At 40.2% G+C, this 25,750-nt stretch overlaps 1 protein-coding gene across 2 annotated transcripts in view; it reads left to right on the forward strand.

The window, feature by feature from the left end:
• The window catches only part of PDLIM5 (PDZ and LIM domain 5), a 258,152-nt gene that overhangs the window by 169,749 nt on the left and 62,653 nt on the right, over positions 1–25,750 (forward strand). For both annotated transcript variants that reach the window (XM_073601093.1, XM_073601087.1), the window contains one exon: positions 24,596–24,735. In XM_073601093.1, coding sequence (XP_073457194.1) covers positions 24,596–24,735 — 140 coding nt within the window. The remainder of the gene's footprint in view (positions 1–24,595; positions 24,736–25,750) is intronic.

Genomic DNA, 25,750 nt, shown 5'->3' on the forward strand with positions numbered 1-25,750 from the left:
ATGACTTTAGGGATGACATGCGAATTTAGAATGTTTTTGACGCATCAAATTTGTCATGAATTCGCATCAGTGTAAACCGGCACTAAAGTGCTTGTGATGAATAAAAACATTAAAGTGCTCCAATGTGCCAAAGTGCTTCCCCATATCCAAGCCTCTTACCAGATGGACATGATCTCACAATAAGGGATCAAGCATGCTTTTTCAATCCACAGAAACCAAAGTTTCCACTGTGTAGACCTCAGGTGGGTCTGTGACTGGGTCATTGTATTGCAGCAAAGGTGTCCCCACACAGGAATTGCTTCAGCAGCCCTCAAACGCCAATCGCCACACAGTTCAGACCAAGGAACATTTAAAACCAGAAGAAAGAAAAAGCTTCTTGCAGTGTATAAGTATCAAGCAGTGTACAGTAGAGCTGCACGATTCTGGCCAAAATGAGAATCACTATTTTTTTGCTTAGAATAAAGATCACGATTCTCGCGGCGTAACATCAGCTTTCACATTATAAAAAAAAAAATGGGCTAGCTTTACTGTTTAGTTTTTTTTATTAATTCATTAAAGTGTGTTTTTTCCAAAATAAAAATGCTTTTGAAAGATGGTTGTGCAAATAGAGTTTGGGGGTTCTAAGTAATTTTCTAGCAAAAAATACTGACTTTAACTTGTAAACAACAAGTGTCAGAAAAAGGTTTATTCTTTAAGTGGTTAAACTTCCCTCATTTACAGACCATAGTTTATTCCTTTGATCTAAAAGGACAAAGTGTTACAATGTTTCTCCTTATCTCTGTCTAAGCAATGGTGTCATAAACTTGACAGGCTGCCTGTTTTCTTTTCTTTTTTTTTTTTAGACAGCTGTCAGCTCTTCGTAGAATCTGGAAAATGCTTTAAGATCGCAAGGGGGGAAGAATTGCGATCTGATTCTTTAACGATTAATCATGCAGCTGTAGTGTACAGATTCACAAAGCACGTCCGGGGGACATGCTGGCGCAGCAGTTCATATGGACGTCACAATCCAGCTCCACCCACTATATAATTTATACCAATAAAAAGTACTACACTTACAATCTGTGCTTAAAAGAGGGTGCAAGGGATTCAAAACCAACCCCAGGTGACCCACCATACACCTTTTTAAATACTGTATAAACATCTAATGGACAAGCACAGAAACCCAACAACACAGCAGTTCTCTGACCAAGCATAAAAAGGGGAGCTGCACTAGTTGCCAATCCTACCCTCTGTATGAACCTCAAAAGTACTGCTACTATAGTACTACAGCTAGACCCAGTTTGCATTTTAGCAGTAAGGGCTGAATTGGTTTTGGGCTCCTGTGGTGCGGTCATTGGGGACTTATACAGGAGCATTAGGTGAATTGCTAGCCATATGAGAATTGTATTGGATCCTTTATATCCTCTCTTCTATGCTCCTTTAAAAAGTGCAAGCAGTGCTTTTTATGTGTGTATACATTTGTGTTACAGGCCCTATTCGGTGCAATGTATATTTTTGTTTTTTTCAGTTTTTCATATTGATTCCAAGTGATAGACTATGGTATTTAATGATAATTTCATTGGTCCATTTAAACAATGGGGACAGGGCCATGTTAGTGCAATAAATTCTGTTGTAGAAAGTAATGCCAGCTAAAAAAACACTTCTCTGTAAGAAATTCTACATGCGCTACATCTTTTCCTAATGGCGCTAAAGACTGAATTTTTTTTTTTAATTTCAGATAGAGTAAGGCTGGGTTCACGCTGGTACGACAAAAGCTCCGACACTGGGAGCTCATGTCGCATGACATGTGAAAATCAATGTTTCCCTATGAGAGCCGTCCTAACTGGTCTGACTTTGAAAATGCTCCCTGCACTACTTTGGTCCAACTTTGATCCTACTTCAGCCCATTGACTATCACTGAAGTCGGATCAAAGTCGGATTGCTGTCTTAACTGATCCTACTTTTGCATGCGACTTGTGGGGAACTCCACGTCAAATTTAAAAAAAGGCATGGGTTCCCCCTCCAAGAGCATACCAGGCCCTTTGGTCTGGCATGGATTTTAAGGGGAACCCCCCACGCAGAAAAAAGAGTGAGGTCCCCCCAAAATCCATACCAGACCCTTATCCGAGTACGCAGCCCGGCAGGTCACGAAAGGGGGTGGGGACAAACGAGTGCCCCTCCCACTCCTGAACTGTACCAGTCTGCATGCCCTCAACATGGAGGGGGTGGGTGCTTTGGGGCAGGGGGGCCTTGCACGCCCCCACCCCAAAGCATCTTGTCCCCATGTTGATGAGGAGAAGGGCCTCTTCCCGACAACCCTGTCCGTTGGTTGTCGGGGTCTGCGGGCAGGGGGGGCTTATCAGAATCTGTAAGCCCCCTTGATCCCAGCCCCACACCCTATGTGAATGGGTAGGGGTATTCACCTAAAAAAGTGTCAAAAATAAAACCCAGTACACAGGTTTTTAAAGTAATTTATTAGGACAGCTCCGGCGTTGCTTCCGATCTCTTCTCCCCTCGCCGGCTGTTCTGCCTCCTCCACTGATTTCTTCTGTCTCTGCTGGTTCTTCTCCCCTGTCTGGGTCTTCTCCGCTGATGTCTTCTAGCCCTCTACAGTTCTTCTCCCTCTGTCCGCTGTCTTCTGCCGGGTCTTCTCTGCTGTCTTCTCCCTCTGTTCTTCTTCCGATGTTGACTCAACGCCCTCTCCTGCTCTAATGCTGGGTGCGCTGTGTGCCATTACTTCTATTGGCATAGGGCGGGGTCACTGGGTGTCCTCATCCAGGGGACCCCGCCCCTTATGACATCACCGCCCGGGGCATGATGGGGTGGTGATCCCATAAGGGGCGGGGCCTCTTGGACGACCCCACCCCATGCCATCATAAGTAGTGGCACACCGTGCACCCAGCATTAGAGCAGGAGAGAACGTTGAGTCAACATCGAAGAACAGACGGAGAAGACCCGGCAAAAGAGTGAGAAGACAGCGGAGAGGACCCAGCAGAGGCAGAAGAACCGAGAGAGGACTAGAAGACATCAGCAGAGAGTGGAGAAGATCTGGACAGGGGAGAAGAACCGAGGCAGGGAGGCAGAACAGCCAGAGAGGGGAGAAGAGATCAGAAGCGATGCTGGAGATATCTTAATAAATGACTTTAAAAACTTGTGTACTGTGTGTGTCTTATTTTTGACACTTTTTTTAAGGTGAATGGGTAGGGGTACAATGTACCCACCCCTCCATGTTGAGGGCATGCGGCCTGGTACGCTTCGGGGGGGGGGGGGTGCTTGCTCGTCCCCCACTTGCCGCACAATCACGTGTGCTGTATATAAACTTGATTGTGTTCAAGTGGTTATACCGGGATCATGGCTGCAGCTGTCAGCCATAACCCCAGTGTTGAAATATTCGGACGACTATTCCCTACCCCTTTAAACATGATCATAATGGCTGATTAGCCACTGGATCACTCACTTCTACAGTCAGCGGCAGGGTCCGCACCCCTCTAGCTCCGATCAGGAAGCCCGGCACTGAAGGCAGTGGTTCCGTTGGCTGTTCATAAATCTGGTGGGAGACCGAAATAATCCTTGATAACCTCTATGGTCTAGGAGACTGGAAGGGACGAGTATTTTGTCACTCCCGGTTAGGGCAAATGAAAACCGAGCCCTTTTTTTTTTTTTTTTTTTATCTCATGCTTTTTAAGGGTAGAGGAGAGGTCCTGTCATACTTTATTGCTATTACAAGGGATGTTTACATTTCTTGTGACAGCAATAAAAGTGATCAGATTTTTTTTTTTTTTTTTTTTTAAAGGGACAGTGTATAAAAATACATGTACAGTATCGCCGTGAAGTATCAATTTACTTGGCATAACATCATCTCTTACATTTTACCAAAAAATTGGGTTATATATTGTGGGGGTTTTTTTTGCAAAATTAGTTTAAAGTGGATTTTTTTTCCCCCAATTAACTTGCATTATAAAAAACTGCTGCGCAAAACTGTGTGACATAAAAAAATGGCAACAGACGCCATTTTATTCTCCAGGCCTTCTGCTAGAAAAAACATGTTTTGGGGTTCTAATTAATTTTCTAGCAAAAACATAGTGTCAGCAAAGGCCTGCTCTTCAAGTGGGTAATCCCTGAAACCTGACTGAAACCTTAAATAACTTATTGTGGAGTTTTAAAAAAATGTTGCCACTGTTGAGCCAACATAACTTTAAACAAATCCATCTAACCAAAACCTGTGTTTTGTGTGTTGTGTTGTGTTTTTTTTTTTTTTTTTTTTTTTTTTTTTTAAATAAGCATGCTGTGATCTGTATATAAGAATATAAAACAAACTGCCATGTATAAATGGTCATACTGCAGGTCAGATCCAGAACCCACAGAATGTGCTGGGCCTCCAAAAACCTCTCCTGATTTTGCTCAAACAAATGTACCAGATAGACCAACCATAGATCCTCGTTCTTCAAATAATCCACATGACAGGTAAATTATTTACACATGCCACAAAAGGTAACGTCCGCTGCATAGTGTGTTTCAAAATAACCACTGTTTTGTATTAACCATATATAATGTATACTAGAGCTTAACCACTTCAGCCCTGGAAGATTTGGCTGCTCAATGACCAGACCATTTTTTTGCAATGCGGCACTGCGTCGCTTTGTCGTGCGACGATGTACCCAAACAAAATTGACTTTCTTTTTTCCCCACAAATAGAGCTTTCTTTTGGTGGTATTTGATCATCTGCAGTTTTTATTTTTTGTGCTATAAACAAAAAAAAGCAACAATTTTGAAAAAAACACAATATTTTGTATTTTTTTTGATATAATAAATATCCCCAATTTAAAAAAAAAATAAATAATTTTTTCCTCAGTTTAGGCCGATATATATATTCTACATATTTTTGGTAATAAAAATCGCAATAAGCGTATATTGATTGGTTTGTGCAAAAGTTATAGCGTCTATAAAATAGGGGATAGATTTATGGCATTTTTTATTTATTTATTTTTACCAGTAATGGTGGTGATCTGCCACTTTTTTTTTTTTTATCGGGACTGCGACATTATGCGGACAGATCGGACACTTTTTTGACACATTTTTGGGACCATTGACAATTATACAGCGATCAGTGCTATAAAAATGCACTGATTACTGTGTAAATGTCACTGGCAGGGATGGGGTTAACACTAGGGGGGGATCAAGGGGTTAACTGTGTTCCCTAGTGTGTTTTAACTGTAAGGGGATGGGACTGACTAGAGGCGGTGACAAATTACTGTTCCTAGCTAGTAGGAACTCAGAATCTACCTCTCCTCACAGAACAGGGATGTGTGTGTTTATACACACACGTCCCTGCTCTGGCTCTCGTGCCCGTGAACGCGCGTGGCCGGTGGTCATTGCGACCGCTGGCCACGTGCATCGGCACCCAGGCGCACGCCTGCTATCCCATTTAAAGGAGCAAATTTACAGCTACGCTGGCTCGCGGGATCGTGCCGACCTGCCACAGTATGATGACAGCGGCTGGTCGGCAAGTGGTTAATAACCTTCTTGCTAAATAAAGGTAAAATAAATACCTAAATAAATGGCTTTAATTTGTAATAGCTTGCTTACTATTGTGATCTGTGATTGGCTGCAGCTAGTCACATGGTACAGGGTCCAGGTACTATGTAATAGCTGGTAGCCAATCACAGCATCACAATAGTAAGCAAAACTGTCCTGAATGGAAGCTTTTCATGACTGTTTGCCTACATGGTAATCCATGTGATCGCTATTTTTACTGACAGTCTACTGACTGGAATGATACCAGCTGATTGGAGAAAAGCCAATGTAGCACCAATATTTAAAAAGGGCCCAAAATACATCCCTGCGAATTACAGACCAGTTAGCCTAATTTAGCACCAATAGTATGCAAGCTCTTGGAGGTGATGATAACGGACTATATACAAGATTTTAGTAATGAGAACGCTATCGTTAGCAGTAATCAGCATGGATTCATGAAGAATCGTTCTTGCCAAACCAATCTATTAACCTTCTATGAGGAGACAAATGCGGTTTTTAATGTAGAAAAATGTAAAATAATGCATTTGGGTGGCAAAAATATGAATGCAGTCTACATACTGGAGGGAGAACCTCTGGGGGAATCTAGGATGGAAAAGGACCTGGGGGTCCTAGTAGATGACAGGCTCAGCAATGGCATGCAATGCCAAGCTGCTGCTAACAAAGCAAACAGAATATTGGCACAATAGGGATAAAACTTTTTTTGCGAAAGGGAGTTTAACAAGTCTCGTAGCCACTCCTTAAAATTAGAAGAAAAGAGGTTTCACCTTAAACTATGTAGAGGGTTCTTTACTTTAAGAGCGGCAAGAATGTGGAATTCCCTTCCACAGGCGGTGGTCTCAGCGTGGAGCATCAATAGTTTCAAAAAACACCTCAACGACTGCAACATACAGTGATCAGATGATACCCTGGCCACTCACAGCACCATGATCTGCTATGTCGACTGGACACAGCAGTCATGGGATCGTGCCACTGTGTGCTCCATGTGCACCAAGCTGGCCCAAACAAACTAATTCCATTACAGAACAATGTGGCCGATGTGTGTGCTGTAATATACTGTAGTAGCATTAGCTACATGCGGTAGGGGTATTTTTTTCCCAGCAGCTGTACAGGCAATTCCTATCTGCTGCTGGAATTAAAGCAACTCGGGCTGGGTGCTTTTTTGCCAATCAAGAGAAGCCCTGTATTTGTATCAGTGAATTCAACCTGAAATTTAAGTTCCACATTAATGTTGCCTTCAGTTTACATTACCTTTTAATTGCAGCAGAAAATGTGACTAGGGCAGTGATGGCGAACCTTGGCACCCCAGATGTTTTGGAACAAATGTAGTTCCAAAACATCTGGGGTGCCAAGGTTTAGTATCACTGGACTAGGGCATTAGTTTTACTTTGATAATGGGGCCTGTGTTTTCTTTGCTCATGGCTGAGCCCTAACGACTACCATTCCACTATCCAATGAAACTGCCTCAACCCTCATATTCAGTGTTGGCAAAAGGGTAGTAAAAATAGGTGGTTGATCTATGCTTTTATCACCGCCTGACTGCATAACTACAAATTTATATGGAAGCCACTCGAATCCATCCCCATGGTAACAGTGCTTCATGGTGAGAAAAATGTAACTCTGCGTGTTGAATTGGTAAGCATTCCGCTTGCCAAACATTCCTCATTGATATATTATGGGTATTTAAACCTTATATATAACATCTGAATTTTACTAAAAGCTGATAGAGCATTCTTTTTATATTTTAGATGGGGGATGTACCGTATCTCACAAAAGTGAGTACACCCCTCACATTTTTGTAAATATTTTATGTCTTTTCATGTGACAACACTAAAGAAATTACACTTTGCTAAAATTTAAAGTAGTGCGTGTACAGCTTGTATAACCGTGTAAATTTGCTGTCCCCTCAAATAACTCTACACACTGCCATTAATGTTTAAACCGCTGGCAACAAAAGTGAGTACACCCCTAAGTGAAAATGTTCAAGTTGGGCCCAAAGTGTCAATATTTTGCGTAGCCACCATTATTTTCCAGCACTGCCTTAACCCTCTTGGGCATGGAGTTCAGCTTCACAGGTTGCCACTAGAGTCCTCTTCCACTTCCCCATGACGACATCACGGAGCTGGTGGATGTTAGAGACCTTGCACTCCTCCACCTTCCGTTTTGAGAATGCCCTACAGATTCTCAATAGAGTTTTTAGGTCTGGAGACATGCTTGGTCCATCACCTTTACCCTCAGCTTCTTTAGCAAGGCAGTGGTTGTCATGGAGGTGTTTGGGGTCGTTATCATTTTGGAATACTGCCCTGCAGCCCAGTCTCCGAAGGGATGGTTGGCATTCATGGTTCCCCAATGCCGGCAGCACTCATGCAGCCCCAGACTATGGCACTCCCACCACCATGCTTGACTGTAGGCAAAACACACTTGTCTTTGTACGCCTCACGGGGTTGCCGCCACACACGCATGACACCATCTGAACCAAACACGTTTATCTTGGTCTCATCAGACCACAGGACATGGTTCCAGTAATCCATGTCCTTAGTCAGCTTGTCTTCAGCAAAATGTTTGCGTCATGTTGTGCATCATCTTTAGAAGAGGCTTCCTTCGGGGATGACAGCAAAGCAGATCAATTTGATGCAGTGTGCAGCATATGGTCTGAGCACTGACAGGCTGACCCCCCACCCCTTCAACCTCTGCAGCAATGCTGGCAGCACTCATTCGTCTATTTCCAAAAGACAACCTCTGGATATGAGGCTGAGCACATGCACTCAACTTCTTTGGTCGACCATAGCGAGGCCTGTTCTGAGTGGAACCTGTCCTGTTAAGCCGCTGTATGGTCTTGGCCACAGTGCTGCAGCTCAGTTTCAGGGTCTTGGCAGTCGTTTTATAGCCTAGGCCATCTTTATGTAGAGCAACAATTATTTTTCTCAGATCCTTAGAGTTCTTTGCCATGAGGTGCCATGTTGAACTTTCAGTGACCAGTATGAGAGTGAGAGCGATAACACAAAGATTAACACACCTGCTCCTTATTCACACCTGAGACATTATAACACTAACAAGTCACATGACATCGGGGAGGGAGAATGGCTAATTGGGCCGAGTTTGGACATTTTCACTCACTTTTTGTTGCTAGCGGTTTGGACATGAATGGCTGTGTGTTGTTATTTTGAGGGGACAGCAAATTTACACTGTTTTATACAGGCTGTACACTCACTACTTTTACATTGTAGCAAAGTGTCAATTCTTCAGTGTTGTGACATGAAAAGATGTAATAAAATATTTACAAAAATGTGAGGGGTGTATTTACTTTTGTGAGATACTGTATTTAAAAAGTCACAGTTATTTCTTTAGAAGTTTTCCCTTGAACATTGTACTTTTTTTTAAAAATCTTTTATTCAGACAAAATATAATTTGACAGTACATTACAATGTTAAAGTACTGTGACCTAGATCTCTACAATTACACTGAATTGTAGCATGCTTCTGTTATTTGTTAAATTACAGGTAAATGGTTGGAGTTATTTTCCCTTGCATGAACTTTAATTCTCCATGAAGAATTTACATTTTATCATAGTTTTCAATTCTAAATATGTATGTAGGTGTGAAAATATAAATACACACACACACACAGTGGGGAAGATAATTATTTGATCCCCTGCAGATTTTGTAAGTTTGCCCACTTAAAAAGAAATGAAGGGTCGATAATTTTTATCATGCATGTATTTCAAATGATACATGTGACAACCGATCCGTGCTGTGAATTCATGTAGAGATAGGCATCTTTTTTACAAAGAACATACACTACAGCATAGGAGGTTTTATAACAGAGGGGATTGTGTGTACTATTATAAAGGTATTCCAGCAGCAGGAGGGGGTGGCAGGATTGGTAAGAGCTGATGGGTAGAAAGAGGAGGGGGAGGAGGACACAGCAGACAGAGCAGGGCTGCAGATGACGGAGGCACGTAAACTGACCATGGTGTCAGTGCTCAGCAGCCATGATATACCGTGGTCAGTTTACAGAGGGGAGGCTAGAAACTTGCAGGATCACCCAGGTTTTTTGGGTTTAACAGGGGGACAAATTGCACAGCACAGGCACTGTGCTGTATAACATGCTTTAAAGGAGCAGGATCAATTTGTTAACCTGAAAAAAAAAAAAAAAAATGCTTTATTTCAATGGAAAATTTATAGAGGGAGATGAAACTTCGGGTTGCCAAGTGACAGCCAAGAAACCTTAAGGATTTAGAGATCTGTTAAGAAGAGTGGACCAAAATCCTTGCTGAGATGTGTGCAAACCTGGTCACAAACTACAAGAAATGTCTTACTTCTGTGCAATATAAAGAAAAAAGAGAAAGGTCTGGTGTCCCCAGTAACACACTTCCATCCCTATAACATATAGTAAAACAAAGGATTCGCCCTGGGACTTTAAATGAAGTGGGTACCGTTTCCGCCAGTAAACGTAACAGTAGTAAATACAGTATATGGTTTATTCAAGTAAAATTGTTTACATGCATAGATAACACCAACAGTTGCCAAAAAAAAAATATATAAAACAAGAAATATTGGTACATGGATGTAATAGCAGTCATAGTACACGGGCATCATACTACCCGACTAGTTTCGCGAGATCCAGCTCGCTCTTCAGGGGTGGATGTGTGTAACATTGTACCTAAGATAAAAAAGTATATAGTTGGCAAAATGGCACAGTATTAGTTATAAAGGCACAGGGTAGGAGGGGTTGTGGGTCCCCATACTCACCACTGAGCTTGACCATGGCTACAGGTGTGCGGCTCCAAGATAGCGGCAGCAGGTGCCTCACCAGGGAGCTGAGGGGGCGAAGTCAGATGGGACCTCACCAGGGGCCAAACGGCGAGCAGCCATGGCATAGGTGTAGTGATGTAACCCTAGAGACCTCGTTAGCTCATAAAGAGTGTAGGCTGTAAACATAAGTATGTTTGTCAGGCATCTAAAGTAATAAAGTAGAATCAATAAGTACTAGCATGAAGATATATATGCATGAAATGAGAGGCCTGGACCCAAAGATGGTAGGGAACATGGAGATGGTAGGAAACATAGGATAACAGAGGGATACTAACAGGTGCAAAGATAGAAAAGAAAAGGAAGTGAAAGAGGTGGACTGTGATTGTGTAATAGTAGGGTAGTGATGTATCCCTAAAAACCTCATTAGTCCATAAAGATTATAGGCTATAAACATGAGTATGTTTGTCAGGCATCTAAAGTAGTAAAATCAATGAGTATTAACATACAGATATGTATATATAAGTAAAAGGCCTGGGCCACAGATGGTAGGGACATGGAGATGGTGGAAAACATAGGATAGCAGAGGGATACTAACAAGTGACAAGATGAAAAAGACGGAGAGGAAAGAGGGGTGGATTGTGATAGTGTCGTGAGATGTGTGATATCAAAAATAAATAAAAATAAGTGCTCAAAAAATAGATAAAAATGAATAAAATAAATAAAGCCATGTATGAGGTATGCAAGTATGCCTAAAGGTAACAAGTATCAAAAGGTGAAGATGGTAAATACCTGAGTGTGGTGAATATCTTGAATATAAGAGTAATGAGACACAGCAGGCAACCTCCACAGCTGTGTATGTCCTCAATGAAGAGTGAAATTTAAATGCAAGCCATGCCTGACCTCCAATTTAACCCCGGGAGAGCCCAGGAGGCTCCGCCCCCAACACCATGTGTGGATGGCTGACATGTGAGCACAGGAGGCGCACACTGTCATAGGGAGGCACGCAAATTCGGACACATCCCCCAGCCATCAGATGATATAATGCATCCAGCGGCTTGATAAACGGTTTGCTCTTATTGGGTCTTATATGACCAAAGTTACTTTTAGAGATGTTAATCATTAAGCATTCTTCCTCTGAGAGAAAGGGTTTACTTTTTTCCTGCTTTAAAAACAAGTTATTTTCTTTTAGAATTGTATGTGAGCTTTCTCTCTTTTGGCTTTCTTTCTTCTCATTCATTCTTTTTAATTCTTTTTCTTTAGAAAGGCTTTGTATGACAATCCTTTGGAGAGTCTGCCAAAATGTGCACCCTTTCCACCTGCAACTATAAGGACCCTAAATGTCAGTAGTCAAGTAGCTACAATATCTAAAACTGCATCAGTTTACATGAGGTTAGCGTTTTTAATAATAGTTTTCCACACCTGACACTGATCAAGAAGTTGATACTGTAAATTTGCCACATAATGTTGAAGTTCTGTCCAGTTGCGTATGCGTCTAATACACCGCTTAATGTGGTATTCTTACCCTTCTTTTCTCCACAATGATTTGTTTACACATTGGTACCTTTTTACTCTCCTGATGCTCAATCATTGGTTTATTTTTGGGGTAGCTCACAACAAAACTTCTGTTTAAAGTGTGTTTCCACCTTTGCAGTGGAATGTGAAAAAAAAACACTCTATATTTACAGTATGTGTTCCCATTCAAACAGCATAGCTAAAAATAGTTACAGCAATCTTTTTCTAGTAGTTCCTTTTGTAGCAGGTTTTTGAATTGTCCACAATTCGGAACTACATATTAGTATGAGACGTATGAAAAAACACAACACATTTAAGGTTTATTGATGCAGTGGGCTAAACAGGTAACAATGTGGTCTGTAGCAAATGATGGTAGATGCTATAACTGGCTAACCTGCACCTGGAAGTTATTTATCTGTAGTAGTTCAAACACCACAAACTACTAAATTTGGCTAATAAAGTACAGTATGCGGTGATAAGGATGCTTGTTTAGTAGTAATCCTGGTCATTACCTATTATGTAAAGTTGACATCTGTATTTAAATATTTCTAATGCTTAAAAACTGAAGGTCTGCTACAATAGTACCTGGTACCATACCGGAGAACACCTTTCTGGAGAACAAAAAATGTGCAAATGATGGTCTTAAGGGAAAATCCAGCATTGCTACTCAGACATTTGAAGTTCTGTCTCCATCAGTTACAGAGCAGTCTGTTATTATGGCTTCTGCCACTTCACAAACATTCAGGTATTTTATATACAGTAATTCATTCTTTGCAGCTACAATCTAAAAAGTATTTATTTTTTTTCTGTTTACAAAAATGTGGGACTAGTGATGCTCTTTACTGCTCTCTTGTGGACCTTGTGATGGAAACAGAGGGCCAGGCAGTAAACTTACAGCTGTGTCTGTATGGCGATGCTGTCTGCATTATCTTTCACAAGACAAGGAAACACTACTGGGGTCTACTTGTATCTAGGACACAGAAACACCAGAGCTGCAAAATCAAAGATTTTTGTGCAAGTCAAAAACAACTATGTATTATAACTCCTAATGTCCTCTAGACAAATTGAACCGCACAGTGACCACAGCATGTAGTAAAAACATAAAGAAATATTTTATTAAACTTAGTCAGAAAGTAGCAAGAATAACAATCTACTTCCCAGTTGAGGATGTACTGTAAGTACACCAAAAAACATGAACCTATTTTTTAAAATCAGTTATCAGACCCCCATATACAATTCATGCAGATTCTTCCCATCTTACTAATATTTATATACAAAGATAATGTATAAAGAAAAAAGCCCCTCTCGGGAGTTTAAACAAATATACACCATGTTGGGGAGAAACCAGGTCCCAAAAAAGAAAAAGCACAAAAAAATGAATATGTGAATATACATTGTACAACAGTATAATGAAAAATGCACAAAATGAATATTCTTAATGATAAATCTTATAACTATGGGAGGAAAAATTAAAAAAAAAGAATAACCATATAAAGGTATATGAATACAAAGAAAACGACCTAAAAAGACTGAAGTTTAGTATCCAAGTCATTTATACAAATTCAAAACCGGTAAAGATGCACTCATTGGTCTTGCAGCAAAGATAAACAAAACTGCAGCATTTTTGTTTTCAATAAAGCAGAGCCCATCTTTCGCAAGACGCTAAAACATGGCAGTGAGAGATGGTTAAACATTGTCTGATTCATAGACTGAACTTGTTGGGGAATTAGGTGGATTTACAACAGGAATCAATGGTAATACACAAATTCTTGCAGTTTTTGGGGGATCTTTAAATTATGGTCATGTGAAACTGCCTTTCTTTTATATGGCGGCACTACGGTTTGGCTGCAGTGCAGATGCAGCACAACAGTGTACTCACGGTTTACTATAGACTTTTATTAGATTACAGGTTGTTTTTTTTTGGTGCATTTTCTGAAAGCACACTAAAAGTCCTACATGGTCCATCTTTGGTGTGCTTTCACACAATGCACAATCTAAATGAGCTCTAGGGGAAACCGTTGGTAACCACTAAGAAAAGCATTGGAACACTGGGCAGAACCCATGTGGCAGTGTGAAACTGCCGTAAGACTAATATATTCAGTTTTGGCTTAAAGTTTTTATACTAAATTTGTTATTGTGACTGTCTGGGCCACATTTGTGTACATTTATTATAGCTCTGCCATATTGTTAGATTTCTGATACAGCCCTTAATGGAAGAGGAGGGCAGTTGCTAACACATTACATAAGGCTAGATTTTTCTACAAGTTAAAGTGGTTGTAAATGCTTGTGTGTGACTTTTACCTATAGGCAAGCCTAGAATAAGGCTTGCCTATAGGTAGTGGAAATATCTCCTAAACGTGCGCTGTTTAGGAGATATTTCACTTGTAGAGCACCAATGTTGTCGTCAGCGCATGCGCTGTGAAGAAACGGACCTCCGTGACGTTTCTTCCCCAGCATGTGCCGTGACTGACAGCTCCCGCGCGTATGTGTTTGTAGTGAGGTCACGCGGCTCCAGCCAGTCACAGAGCCAGAGTCCGCGGCCCCGGAAGGAAGAGGGGTGAAGATGGACGTGGCCTTCACAGGGAACAGTGCGGGCTTCGTTTTCAGGTGTCACATAATGGGCTAGTATGCAATGCATACTAGCTCATTATGCTTTTAATTTGCAGGCTATGCAGTGAGAAAAAGAGGAAGTAAAACCCATAATGATCAATACCAAATCAAAATCAATCATTTAGGTGGAGGCCCAGGCTGTTTACATTTCCACATAAGATGGGTAAGGTATTTATACCTTTCACATACTCTACAAAGGGCAATGGGCAATGGTGTGTTTTCATGAAGGTCATCATTAAGCACTCCTTTACATCAGCCTGCAATATCCTACATTTTCTTTGCAAGAGATTAGAGGTTATTTTAAAAATCTATACTACAGTCACAACCGAGCTGGACATTTGCAGCATTTTTGTGTTTGCATTTTCTTGTACAATTCTACTCTTTAAGTTACTTCAACCTGCCTCATATTCATTTAAAACATGTTGGAAGCACAGATGTGCCATCATTTGTTAATTTGCGCATCTAATGTGAATGAAGCAAATTCCGTCTAAATACTAGTTAAAAAGGCCATATAAATATATCACCTTTTTAGTGTCAAATCGCACAGGAAGTATTTTCATACCAGACACCTCAATAGTGTGTATGCTATTTTGCACTTCAAGCAGCATTCCTTATAAAATTCAATAACCTGAATGTAGCAATAGTTATTCGAAAAAAAAATTATAATCCTAGTAATCAAATATGCAATGTTTGTTTTTTAATGCAGCCTTCTCTTCTTTTTGATAGTTGTTAAATTATTTTAATAAAATATTGATCTTTAAACTGTTACGCCAAAATTCACAAATAGAACAGCAAGAATAATTATTTATTCTCTCAGTTTAGATGCATTCAGTTTCTAGTCTTGTTCAGTAACATCACCTTTCAGTGTTTATTCTTTTGTTTCATGCTCTTTCCTTTTGGTTAGGCATGTGAGAGCAGGTACCTCTGCAGAACAGTGTCCTGTCATTCAAGAATCATCATTATATACACAATCTTCTTTGACTCAGGCAAGGTACAAATCAACAATGTTTTTTCCAGTTGCAACAAAATCTAAGCATTTGTGATGTAAGCTTGTGTAGTAAACACCACAGTCAGATGGTCGACTCTGCATAAAGCTACAGCCACTGTAAGGGATGAATGGCATATTTTATTGGCTCTCACTTCATTTGGGACTCAGTGTTGGTTACATATGTGATCAGTTGTGGTCATTGTTATTTATTTCTTATAGCTAGTTGTCCAGGCTTGCTGGTAAAGGAGCCTATTCAAATAGAAAATATATTTGTTGATTTGTGTTTTGAAGGTATGTGATTTGGGGGCTGTAATACTTTTCTTTGCTTTATGGCCCTAATCAAAATGTATATTCGGTATGTTGACACTACTAGATACATGCTTGTTCTGCGTTAGTGACTAACCAATAGTGAAGCAGGAATATATATATGACAGTGGGCCCCATCCATACGCATGAGAGAACATGTTAATCCATGACAATCCATGTTGCTCATTTTAAGACTGCACTGAATAATTGACCCAGGGAGGGTGATTAAACAGGTCCTCTCTTAAAGGCTAAGTTAACTTTCTTTTTTTTCTTTTTTTTTAAAGTACAGCTTCTCTATGTACCTATATACCATTAATGTACCTCAGTTGCAGAAAAGAAAAAGCTGTCCTTGTGTTCTAGGACAAGCATCACCTCCACCTTCAGCTTCTTCTATAGCAAACTCCCTCATGACTTCCTGGTATTTGTCCTGCAGGATGGGAAACTGTTAGTGAGGAAGCTTTTTTAGCAGCTGACCTAATTAAAACACACCCTGCATATGCCCCCCTCCCCCAAGGAGATTACACACAGCCACCTCTGTATTTACATGCTCTCCAATGCAGTTACTTTAATGTCCTTCTCTGCTAATGGATCACTTTGTATCTTTCCTTGCATAGATCATTCATTTGGCAGAATGTGCAGGAGCTGAGCGATCACATAAAGCCTATGTGGAGCAGATCTGTATTGAAAGCTGAAGTGTCACTGGATGTCTGTAAAGCTCACCATTCACTGTACAATTTCCTTTAAATCTACTGTCAACTATATGTAGTGTAATGACCTGCCTGATTGGATATCGAGTGATTGAATAGATATGCATGTCCTCTAAAGGAGATTGTACACAGATTATACAGTCAGATTGTTTAGTGTATGGCCAACTTTATACACCTAAAATGAACTAGTCGCACTTTCGGTGCCATTAATTGTTGATGGCACCCCAAATGCTGAAGCGAACACTCATTTTGCCGCATGAAAAAATGCACTACAAATGCAACAAAATGTGCGGTGAAAACTATGCAAAATACAACACACCAAAATGCCTCATGAGCTACTTTGCAGCACGTAGGGCAGCCCTACACAATCAATGTGTTGCCCTATGAGTGTTGCAGGAAAAACATGCCAAAAAAAAGTGTGCACCCACTATGCTAGGTGTGAATAGGCCCTTGGTGTGTTTATTTACAACCTCCCCCCTCCTTGAGCTGGATTACAAGAACAATGCCAGCTGAGTGTAACCCCCCCCCCCATATGTTATATATAACATAAATCTGGCCCTACACTATGGTCACTCTGTACAGTTTTCTATAGATTTACCAAAACTGTGAAATATGAGGACCCACCTAAACAATCTGTGCAGTTTGTAACAAATTAGGCAGGCACTTGACACTGCTTAGTTGTTGGTACATCTAAGGGCTATTGTACAATCAGATTGTATGGCCACCTTAATGGGAGAAGTAGGAAAGTTGCTAAAAGAAAAAAGAGGTGGTCCAGTAATATGGGAGTTGTGGTCCAGAAAGGTACAACCCCTACTCTGTAATGCAGTAAGTTAGTGCATGATGAGATTTTAAGTTTCCTGGATGGGCACATGATGCTACAGGAAGCCGGGGTTCAGAATGCATCTTTTTTTTTTAACTTTGAACAGAGGTACAGATTGAAAGTTGCCATAGACTAGGTAAGTGAGAGATCAGCACATTGAAATGGCTTGGGCAGAAAAGGCTTCTATTTTTTATGAAAAGTGAAATTCTTCCTGAAAAGGTGAACTTAGCCTTTAAATTGACCTAATAAACAAAGTCTAGTTGATGATTTGCCATGAATGCATGTGTCTTCAGCCATTAGCAGCAGATCTATATCCTGGTAAGATGTAAATTTCAGAATAGAAACATGGGAGTGCCTACTGCCAATTGTTTTTGAAGGTTCGGACTGTCATACTTTATTCTTGTTTTACTGTTTTCTGAATCAATAACTTGGAACTAGGAAGCCAGTGAAGTAAGTGTTCTGAGGTCATTGACTTACTAATTAGTACTTTTAAAAATTAAGTTGCCATTAAATACTAGATCTAAGTTAGTGGATAAATACACTTTACTGCAAAGGTTCACACCCATGCAGGTTCAGCCATGGAAGCATGCAAGAGAACATGCACATTCAACTAAAAAGGGAAAAAGCTTCAGGCGTACCATAAGGTCTTATACACACTGGGCATTTTGCCCACCTCTCCTGAATGCCTTTTTTCCTGACAGAAGAAAAGCAGCACCAAAAACCAAGTGTTTGTAAACTTGTTTAGACTCGTTTAGGCATATCAAGTGCTTGGGCCAGTGTCCATGAGGCCTTAAAGCAGAACTCCAGCCAAATTTTCCATGTCCTTGTTGCTGATCTCCTACCTTCATCAATTTTGCCATCCATGTCCTTCTGAGCTCTGTAGTTCCTCTGTAATAGGCTGCTGAACTTGCTGAAAAACCATTATTGCCTGGTGGCATCCTGTTTGTAAGATCGCTGGCTGCTATCCCTCCCGGAAGCTCAGCCAGTGGTCTGACACGCCCAGTTGTAGTCCTATGAAAGCGAGCAGGGAGTTCTATTTCCTGTAGTGGGTGGAGGGGCTCTCACAGCCCCCCGATCTGTGCCGCCCATGGAGGAGGTGTCCTCCTTCTCTCTGCTCCCTCCTCCTCTGCTCCCTGCTAGCAATCTGGCCCTCCATTCTGCCCCCACCGTGCCGCCTCCCCTGCCTGCTATCTCCGTGCATAGCGGGGATTATTAGAAATCACTTGTATGACACAGCGGGGATGTCCCGCTGTGTCAGGTATAGTATATGAGAACACCGCTCGCTGATGTCCCACCTACCACAGTTATCATGATTGACAGCACATTGTGCCGTTATTGTGCTGTCAACCATAATAATGGCGGGAGGCGGGACATCAGCGAGCGGTGTCATATAAGTGATTTCTAATAATAATGCTGCATTTTTTTTAACACAAAGCTGACTTCCTGAAAAATAATCGGCCATATCTCTTAAACGGTAAGAAATTTCACAAATGTAATAACTGTTTAGTGTTTTGTGTGTGGGGGGGAGTGTACTAATGGGGGATTTTTTGAAAATCCCAGAGTTCTGCTTTAATGTCCTGAGACCTTGCAACTACTGTCACTTTGAAGTGGCTGAGAGCCAAGTACTTTGACTCCCAGCCACTAGTAAGTTAATTTGGCTGATTGTCTTACAAAGTATTGTTACCCAAGCATGGGTTTACCATAAACCATTTCTTCAATTTTGCCTTTATCTTTCAAGAGGCAGACTGCTTGTTTGTGCCAAAGCATTTAATCAATTTATCGCTTAAAGCCTTCTGACTAGAATCTTTGTGGTCTCAAAAGCACAGAGTAGTCTTGGCTAAGAATGGGTTATGCCTCTTGCACACTGCAGCTTAAAAAAGCTCAGTACAGCTTATTTGTTACTGAGCTAAAATACAGCCCATTAATTGTAACGTGCCTATGCAGACAGGCGCCTAAACAAGCGCCGTTTATTCTTCAGTAAAAAAAAAAAAATAGAAAAATATGCATTTTTGGTCAGTAATTTACTCCTCATGCATGCAAATGTGCACATTTGCGTGCAATTGCACACATTTTGTGCGCAAATGTCCATTAACATATTGTGAACATGAGACTAAGTTTGCTCGAACACATATGCACGAAACTGCCTGCAAATACATACAAACAAAAACGATGAAAAAATAGATGCTCAAACAGGAGTATCGTGTGCAAAAAGATCAAGAAAGATAGACTGCTATGGTAATGGGATTTGGAAGGTAATAGTATAGGTTTGTCATCCAATAGTTTCTTATCTAGTTTTAATGTCCAATGTACTGTACTAATAGTTTCTTATCTAGTTTTAATGTCCAATGTACTGTACTTAACTTTTTTTTTGTAAAATAATTACTTTTCCCATATCAGTGTGCATGTAAAGAAAAACCTAGTCGAAAATCCTCTGGACAGACTACCAAAGGCTGCCCCCTGCCCTCCCCCAGTTCATGTTACTGTTCCAGTTCCAAATTCCAAGAGCAAATCCAGTGCAGTGGCTGCTATGACTGCCATTGTGGGTGCACAGGCCAGGTATTGAGACATTTGTGATCTTTTTGCATGTGACCTGCAACAACTGTACCTAAGCACCTTATTCTAACCCATTGTTTTGCAGTGTCTAATTATATATTTAAAACGATTTGATTGCTAGGTAATGGTAACTTTTACTAAACCACAATTACATACACAGGGATAAACATATCTGTCACAATTTTGTGGTTTTATACCTTCAGTATGTGAGCCATACACTCAAATATTTTCGGCTTGGTGTGTGTGTGTGTGTGTGTGTGTGTGTGTGGTGTAAAAAAAAAAAAAACCTTGATTATTTGTATTTGCTGTCTTGGATGAAGAAAATGTCAACCCCTTTTATTTCTACTCCTCCTTTCCTTGCTTTCTTAGACTGTCTGCCCCCTTTGTCTATCGCTCTCTCTTGGATGCTCTTCTTATAGAACCTATCATTAAACCACCTTTTCCAAATTCAAAGCCAGCAAGAAGGTCCACTGGTGTGCTTACCAGTGAACAATCTGTGAGGTGAGATACTATTGTGGTGAATAATGTATAGCCTAACAGCTTTGATGGCAGTGTGCTTTGGTGAAAAAACAAGCTTTAAAATTTTATGTAAGGGGCATAACAATGTAACTCCGCATTGCTATCCCTGTGGTGTTTTGTTTTCTTTTTTTTTTTTTTGGGGGGAGGGGGGGGGGTTCATGAATCCAAACATGAATATATGATGCAGCACAAATTAATACAGTTCCTGCAAATCTCTATGGCAATCTGCTGCACAAGTACAATCTAGACACTGATGATTTGTAGCACAGGTTGTAAACAAACTCTTAGCCCCGGTTCACACAGGGGCGGCACGACTTGCAGGTCGCCTCACCGAGGCGACCTGCACACGACTGCCACGGCGACTTGCAAAACGACTTCTGTATAGAAGTCTATGCAAGTCGCCCCAAGTCGCCCCCAAAGTAGTACAGGAACCTTTTTCTAAGTCGGAGCGACTTGCATCGCTCCTATTAGAACGGTTCCATTGTACAGAATGGGAGGCGACTTGTCAGGCGGCTAGGTCGCCTGACAAGTCGCCCCTGTGTGAACCGGCACTTAGAGGCTGCAATCATCGAATCAAGGTGAGTATGCATCTTGGCAGCGTGTTTTCAGTTGGATCAGGAAAGTGGAGCAAAGTAGAAAGTGCGCTTTTGTTTTAAGTGCACTTATCCTTTAACAGAAAAAGTTGAAATGTTATTTACAGACTGAGGTGTCTATATCTCTTACCCTACTGAACATTTTGACTTAAACTTCTGTTTATCTGTTTTATTTCTTCATACACTCTGTTTCCTACAGGTTCATCTGTGATGGTTTACATACAGTATATTATATATTATTTGACCACCATTAATATAACTGTTCTGGTATTGTTGAATATATAGTATACAGAGTTTTGCATACATAATTTTCTATAGCAAAGCATTTTTATGCTATCCGTGTGTACATTTTAAATTGTTAACATTAATAAATTACTTGACTACGCTATTAATTTCCTTGTATGTTAATTGAATAGGGGAAAAACTTTTTTTGTTTGGATAGAATGGTGATGGGTTTAACACCTGTCAGGTCTTTATTGCTCACTATCGGATTGGTTTATTAAAGGCAAATAGACTGTGTTCTTTTGCAAGGGCAGTTGCTTCAGAGCTTAGTAAATGAGGGAGACCTCTGCTGACTTCCATCATCCAGTCATGTGCAAGCAAAAATGCTGTTTTTTTTTTTTTTTTTTTTTTTTTTTTTAATATAATTTCCCTTGCATGTGATTGGGTGTTCTTTGTAAAGTGAAGTTTTTATGTCATTTAATAAACTCTGGAGTAACTGCACTTGCAGAGTGCAACTGCACTTTCAAAAGTGCAGTCAATTTCCGTTTTTAGTAAATTAACCCCTATGTCACTGCTACCGAGATTCATCCCCACTATTTGTTCTAGTGACAACTGCCACAGGGACTGAAAGTGAGGGAAACGTTTTGAGTTCTCACAAGACACAGAACAGTTATAGAGAGGAAATCCTTGGAAACACTTGTTCTGCTGAAAGGGGGGATTTCCCTAACTTTAAGAGATTTTCTCTTACTTCCTGTTGTGTCTGCAGGACAAATTGTGAAAGAAAATTTTTTTAATGAGACACAGATGATAAAAATGTTGACAGGGGTTTTTACTATTCCCCATCTAATACTAAAAAACAAAGAAATACTGCGCTACCTATAAAAACTAACCCCCCAAGAAGCAGCAGTTAAACAGTGAGATGTGCACCAAATTAACTATTAAAAAAGAAATAACCGCGCTAAATACAAAATTAAACACGTGAAACAATCACAAAAGCTTCCGTTAGGAAGTGCATGTAAAAATGCAAAAAACGTCGAGGAATATGAAAATTGTGAAAAATACATGGGTCTACGCATGTGCGCATGAATCAAACATAAGTGTCAATATATAATATCTGCGAATCAAAATAAGTGTCCATATATAGTAACAGAAAATAAAATGTGAGGTATTGATCTGAAATCAGTCCAAAAGAGACCCCTTGGGTGAATCCAACCAGAGTCAATGGTGTAAAAATGTGAGTGACACCCCATACAGTATCCGCAAATACCCAATAATTGCGCTTACCGCAAGGCAAGCAAACACCAGCCTGTATCACGTCTTGGTATGGAGAATCCAAATGGTGCTCTTAAACAACAGCCATTGGCTAAGAAGTGCTAATCGGGAGCTGGTTGGCAGACCTTTTGTGGTCATGCCCTATCAACAGAAACCAGCCGGCTTCTGTTGGACCGGCTAATGCCACCCGACATTCAGCTCATGTGTACTAGGCTTCAGAACCGTCTTTAGATATACAGTACCTTAAAGAATAAGTTCACTTTTTAGAAAAAAATAAATGCACATTTTTTTGCAGGAAAAAAAATGTGCACTTCATTTTTTTTAAGTTGTTCATTGAAAACTACAAGCTGACAATTCACAGGACACTGTAATTACCCATACACACGATCGGACAGTCCGACAACAAAATCCATGGATTTTTTCCGACGGATGTTGGCTCAAACCTGTCTTGCATACACACAGTCACACTAATGTCGGAAATTCCGAACGTCAAGAACGCGGTGGCGTACAACACGTACGACGAGCCGAAAAAAGAAGTTCAATAGCCAGTGTGGCTCTTCTGCTTGATTCCAAGCATGCGGAACTTTGTGTGTCAGAATTGTGTACACACGATCGGAATTTACGAGAACGGATTTTGTTGTCGGAAAATTTGGGATCCAGATCTCAAATTTTGTGTGACGGAAATTCCGATGGAAAATGTCCGATGGAGCCTACACAGGGTCGGAATTTCCGACAACAAGCTCCCATCGAACATTTTCCGTCGTGTGCGGAGCCAAGGTTCGGCAAAGTTTTTTTTTAATTGTGACAGCAAGGGGAAGATCCCCTGAATATGGGTGTAACATGTTATGAAAGGTGGACTTATCCTTTCTCTGCTGACTAGTAAAAAGTAGTTAAACATTTGGTCTCTTATTTGACATGGTAATTTACCGAAAACTTAAATCTCAGGTTTTAGTGGATATGGTTGGTTTCAATCAATCGCTAGAGATCACTTCTACTTGAATATGACTAATTTTGCTCGCACTCGTGTCAGTGATACTATGTCTATGTACATTGGGTCAGTAGTAAGGCGGTGAATGAAGCTGAGATCTGGATGCACTGCTAGTGAAATTGCAACGCGCTTGCTACAGGTGATCGTGAATCCTCACAGCCTAAAAGCTACTCTTTGCGTTGCTGCTTGCACTGACATGGACCTGTGGAACTGACTCCTTCCCTACAGGGTGGTAATGTACTGAACTGCAGTGACCTAATCGCCTACCTAAGGGCCAGGACACCTATAGTCAGCAATAACTAGTGTTTCAATATATGCAATCAATGCCGCTATGATTTATTTTTTCTATGAGTTGCCTGCTGCTTATGGAATTCAAGGAAGATTTAACCATCAGACTAAGAATTAATCTGCCATCAGAAAGGCCCAGAATAAATCCACGTTTGCTTGACCTATGTGGGACTATATTTGCAGTTCTTGACCTGTCATAAGGTCATTAAAAGTATCCACATGAGGTCATTCCTTTGATGCCGGCCTAGTATTCCAATCTGCAGTCTCTCTCTATTAGCCTTTTCATCTATTCTATCTCTCTCCTATTTGTGTCGATCAGTGCCAGTTTGTCACCAAAACTCTGAGAATTAAGTGATCTACTATGATCCCCTCAGGGTAACCTCTTTACCTCAATTGAACTGGATACTGAATCACTGACCACCACAAAGTGTCCTGACTGTGTTCAGCATTGTTTTGTATTTTGTGTGTTGTCCCGTCTGTTTATAATTGTTACATGGTTACTTGCCCAAATACCATACCTCTATTTCTTTTATGGAATATATCAATGTACCTGAATGACTTGTTCAATCAAACTACAAAATGATTTGATTAATTTTAATCAATAAATTTGATGCTTTTTGATACTATTGTTTTGATCAATTTTTGTTGCTAATAGTAACCCCCTGTTCTTCTCAACCGGGTAATTCCTTCTTTTTTGTTATACTTTTATGCCTAATGGTTACAGCAACAACACCAACCTAGGTGAATGATCAGTGGTTGGTCACCTAATACATCTGACCACCTATTAGTGAATTGCTTGCTCATTCCCCTTTTCCCTATATTGTTTTCAGTAAACTTTTTAAGGTCATGAATGGAAATGTAATTTTTGTGTTTACTGTTTTACGTCATATACAGTGATTAATAGACTTATTATTAACCCATGTATAACTTTTATCTTCTCTCTTATTTACAGTGATCCACTGGAAACTATACCAGTTGCTGCCTATTCTGCTGAACCAGCTAAGAATATGTCAAGTTCATACAAGTCTGGACCAGCTGCATACAAACCCAGTGGTCCTGCAAGCAATGCCAAGCCAGCAGGCTGGCAACCAGGTAAATATGTCCATGTAATATTTTACACATGGCATTGAAAGTGCAGTTCTCTTCAAAGATGTCAGAGGTAGAATGTATCTTCATTTCAGCTTTAACTCGGCATCTATCTTGTTCTAGCTCTAAAGAATATTTAGGTATGTAGAAGACTGTACACTAATGCTGGGTACATCAGGACTAGGGATTTTTACTAGTGCTAGATTACTTTTAATAACCCAACCATTCAATAGCCAAGTATTACCTAGCTATGTGTAATGTGCAGCTGTCTCAGAACTGAAGTTCAATCTACCTGCACCCGCTCAATTATTTGTGATTGATGCGAAATAGTAGTTATTATAAACGTATGTATTTTTTTACAGTCATTAAAGAATCCTTTTTTACTGATCTAAATGCAGTCTATTGTCTTCAATGTGCCTATACATACAGGTGCATAAAAAGGTGCTGCATATAGACGAGTAAAAAAAACAAGAATTACAGAAATGTGCAAATACGTGTAAAATGGTCATTTCAGGAGGTAAACGCATGAAATTTTGGCCAGAAATACTGATGTTCTAACAGCAGTACAGTGTGCAAGTACTTACTGTGTGTTGTTACTGTGCAATTTGCATTTCTGTGGCATCAACCTACAGTAAATATTAACTTGAAAGTTCTAAATACAGGATGAACATCTTTTAAAATGTAGAGATTACCTTGCCTGTAGTTTTAAATTACTGTTTTTACAGTATACACACAGCATATAAGAGAACATTTTTTAAAACCTGAAAGTGTGAATAAAAATTCTTACCGTATAATTAAAATATTGTGTTTTCTCTTATCAAATGCACTGCTTTTACAATATGCTGCATGTTAGACTGCAATAATTCTGTTTGCCTCTAGGTGGTACCATGTTACTTTGAAATGGATCTGTCTGAAACATGTTTCTTATTGAGAATCAAATCCTGCAAAAGACTTTATTAATCAAATAAGGGGCACTCGATCTATTACTGGTTGATCATAGCTACTTATTGTCAGACATGAT

The sequence above is a fragment of the Aquarana catesbeiana genome, linkage group LG01 (genome assembly GCF_042186555.1).
Source record: "Aquarana catesbeiana isolate 2022-GZ linkage group LG01, ASM4218655v1, whole genome shotgun sequence".
Taxonomy (NCBI): Eukaryota; Metazoa; Chordata; class Amphibia; order Anura; family Ranidae; genus Aquarana; species Aquarana catesbeiana.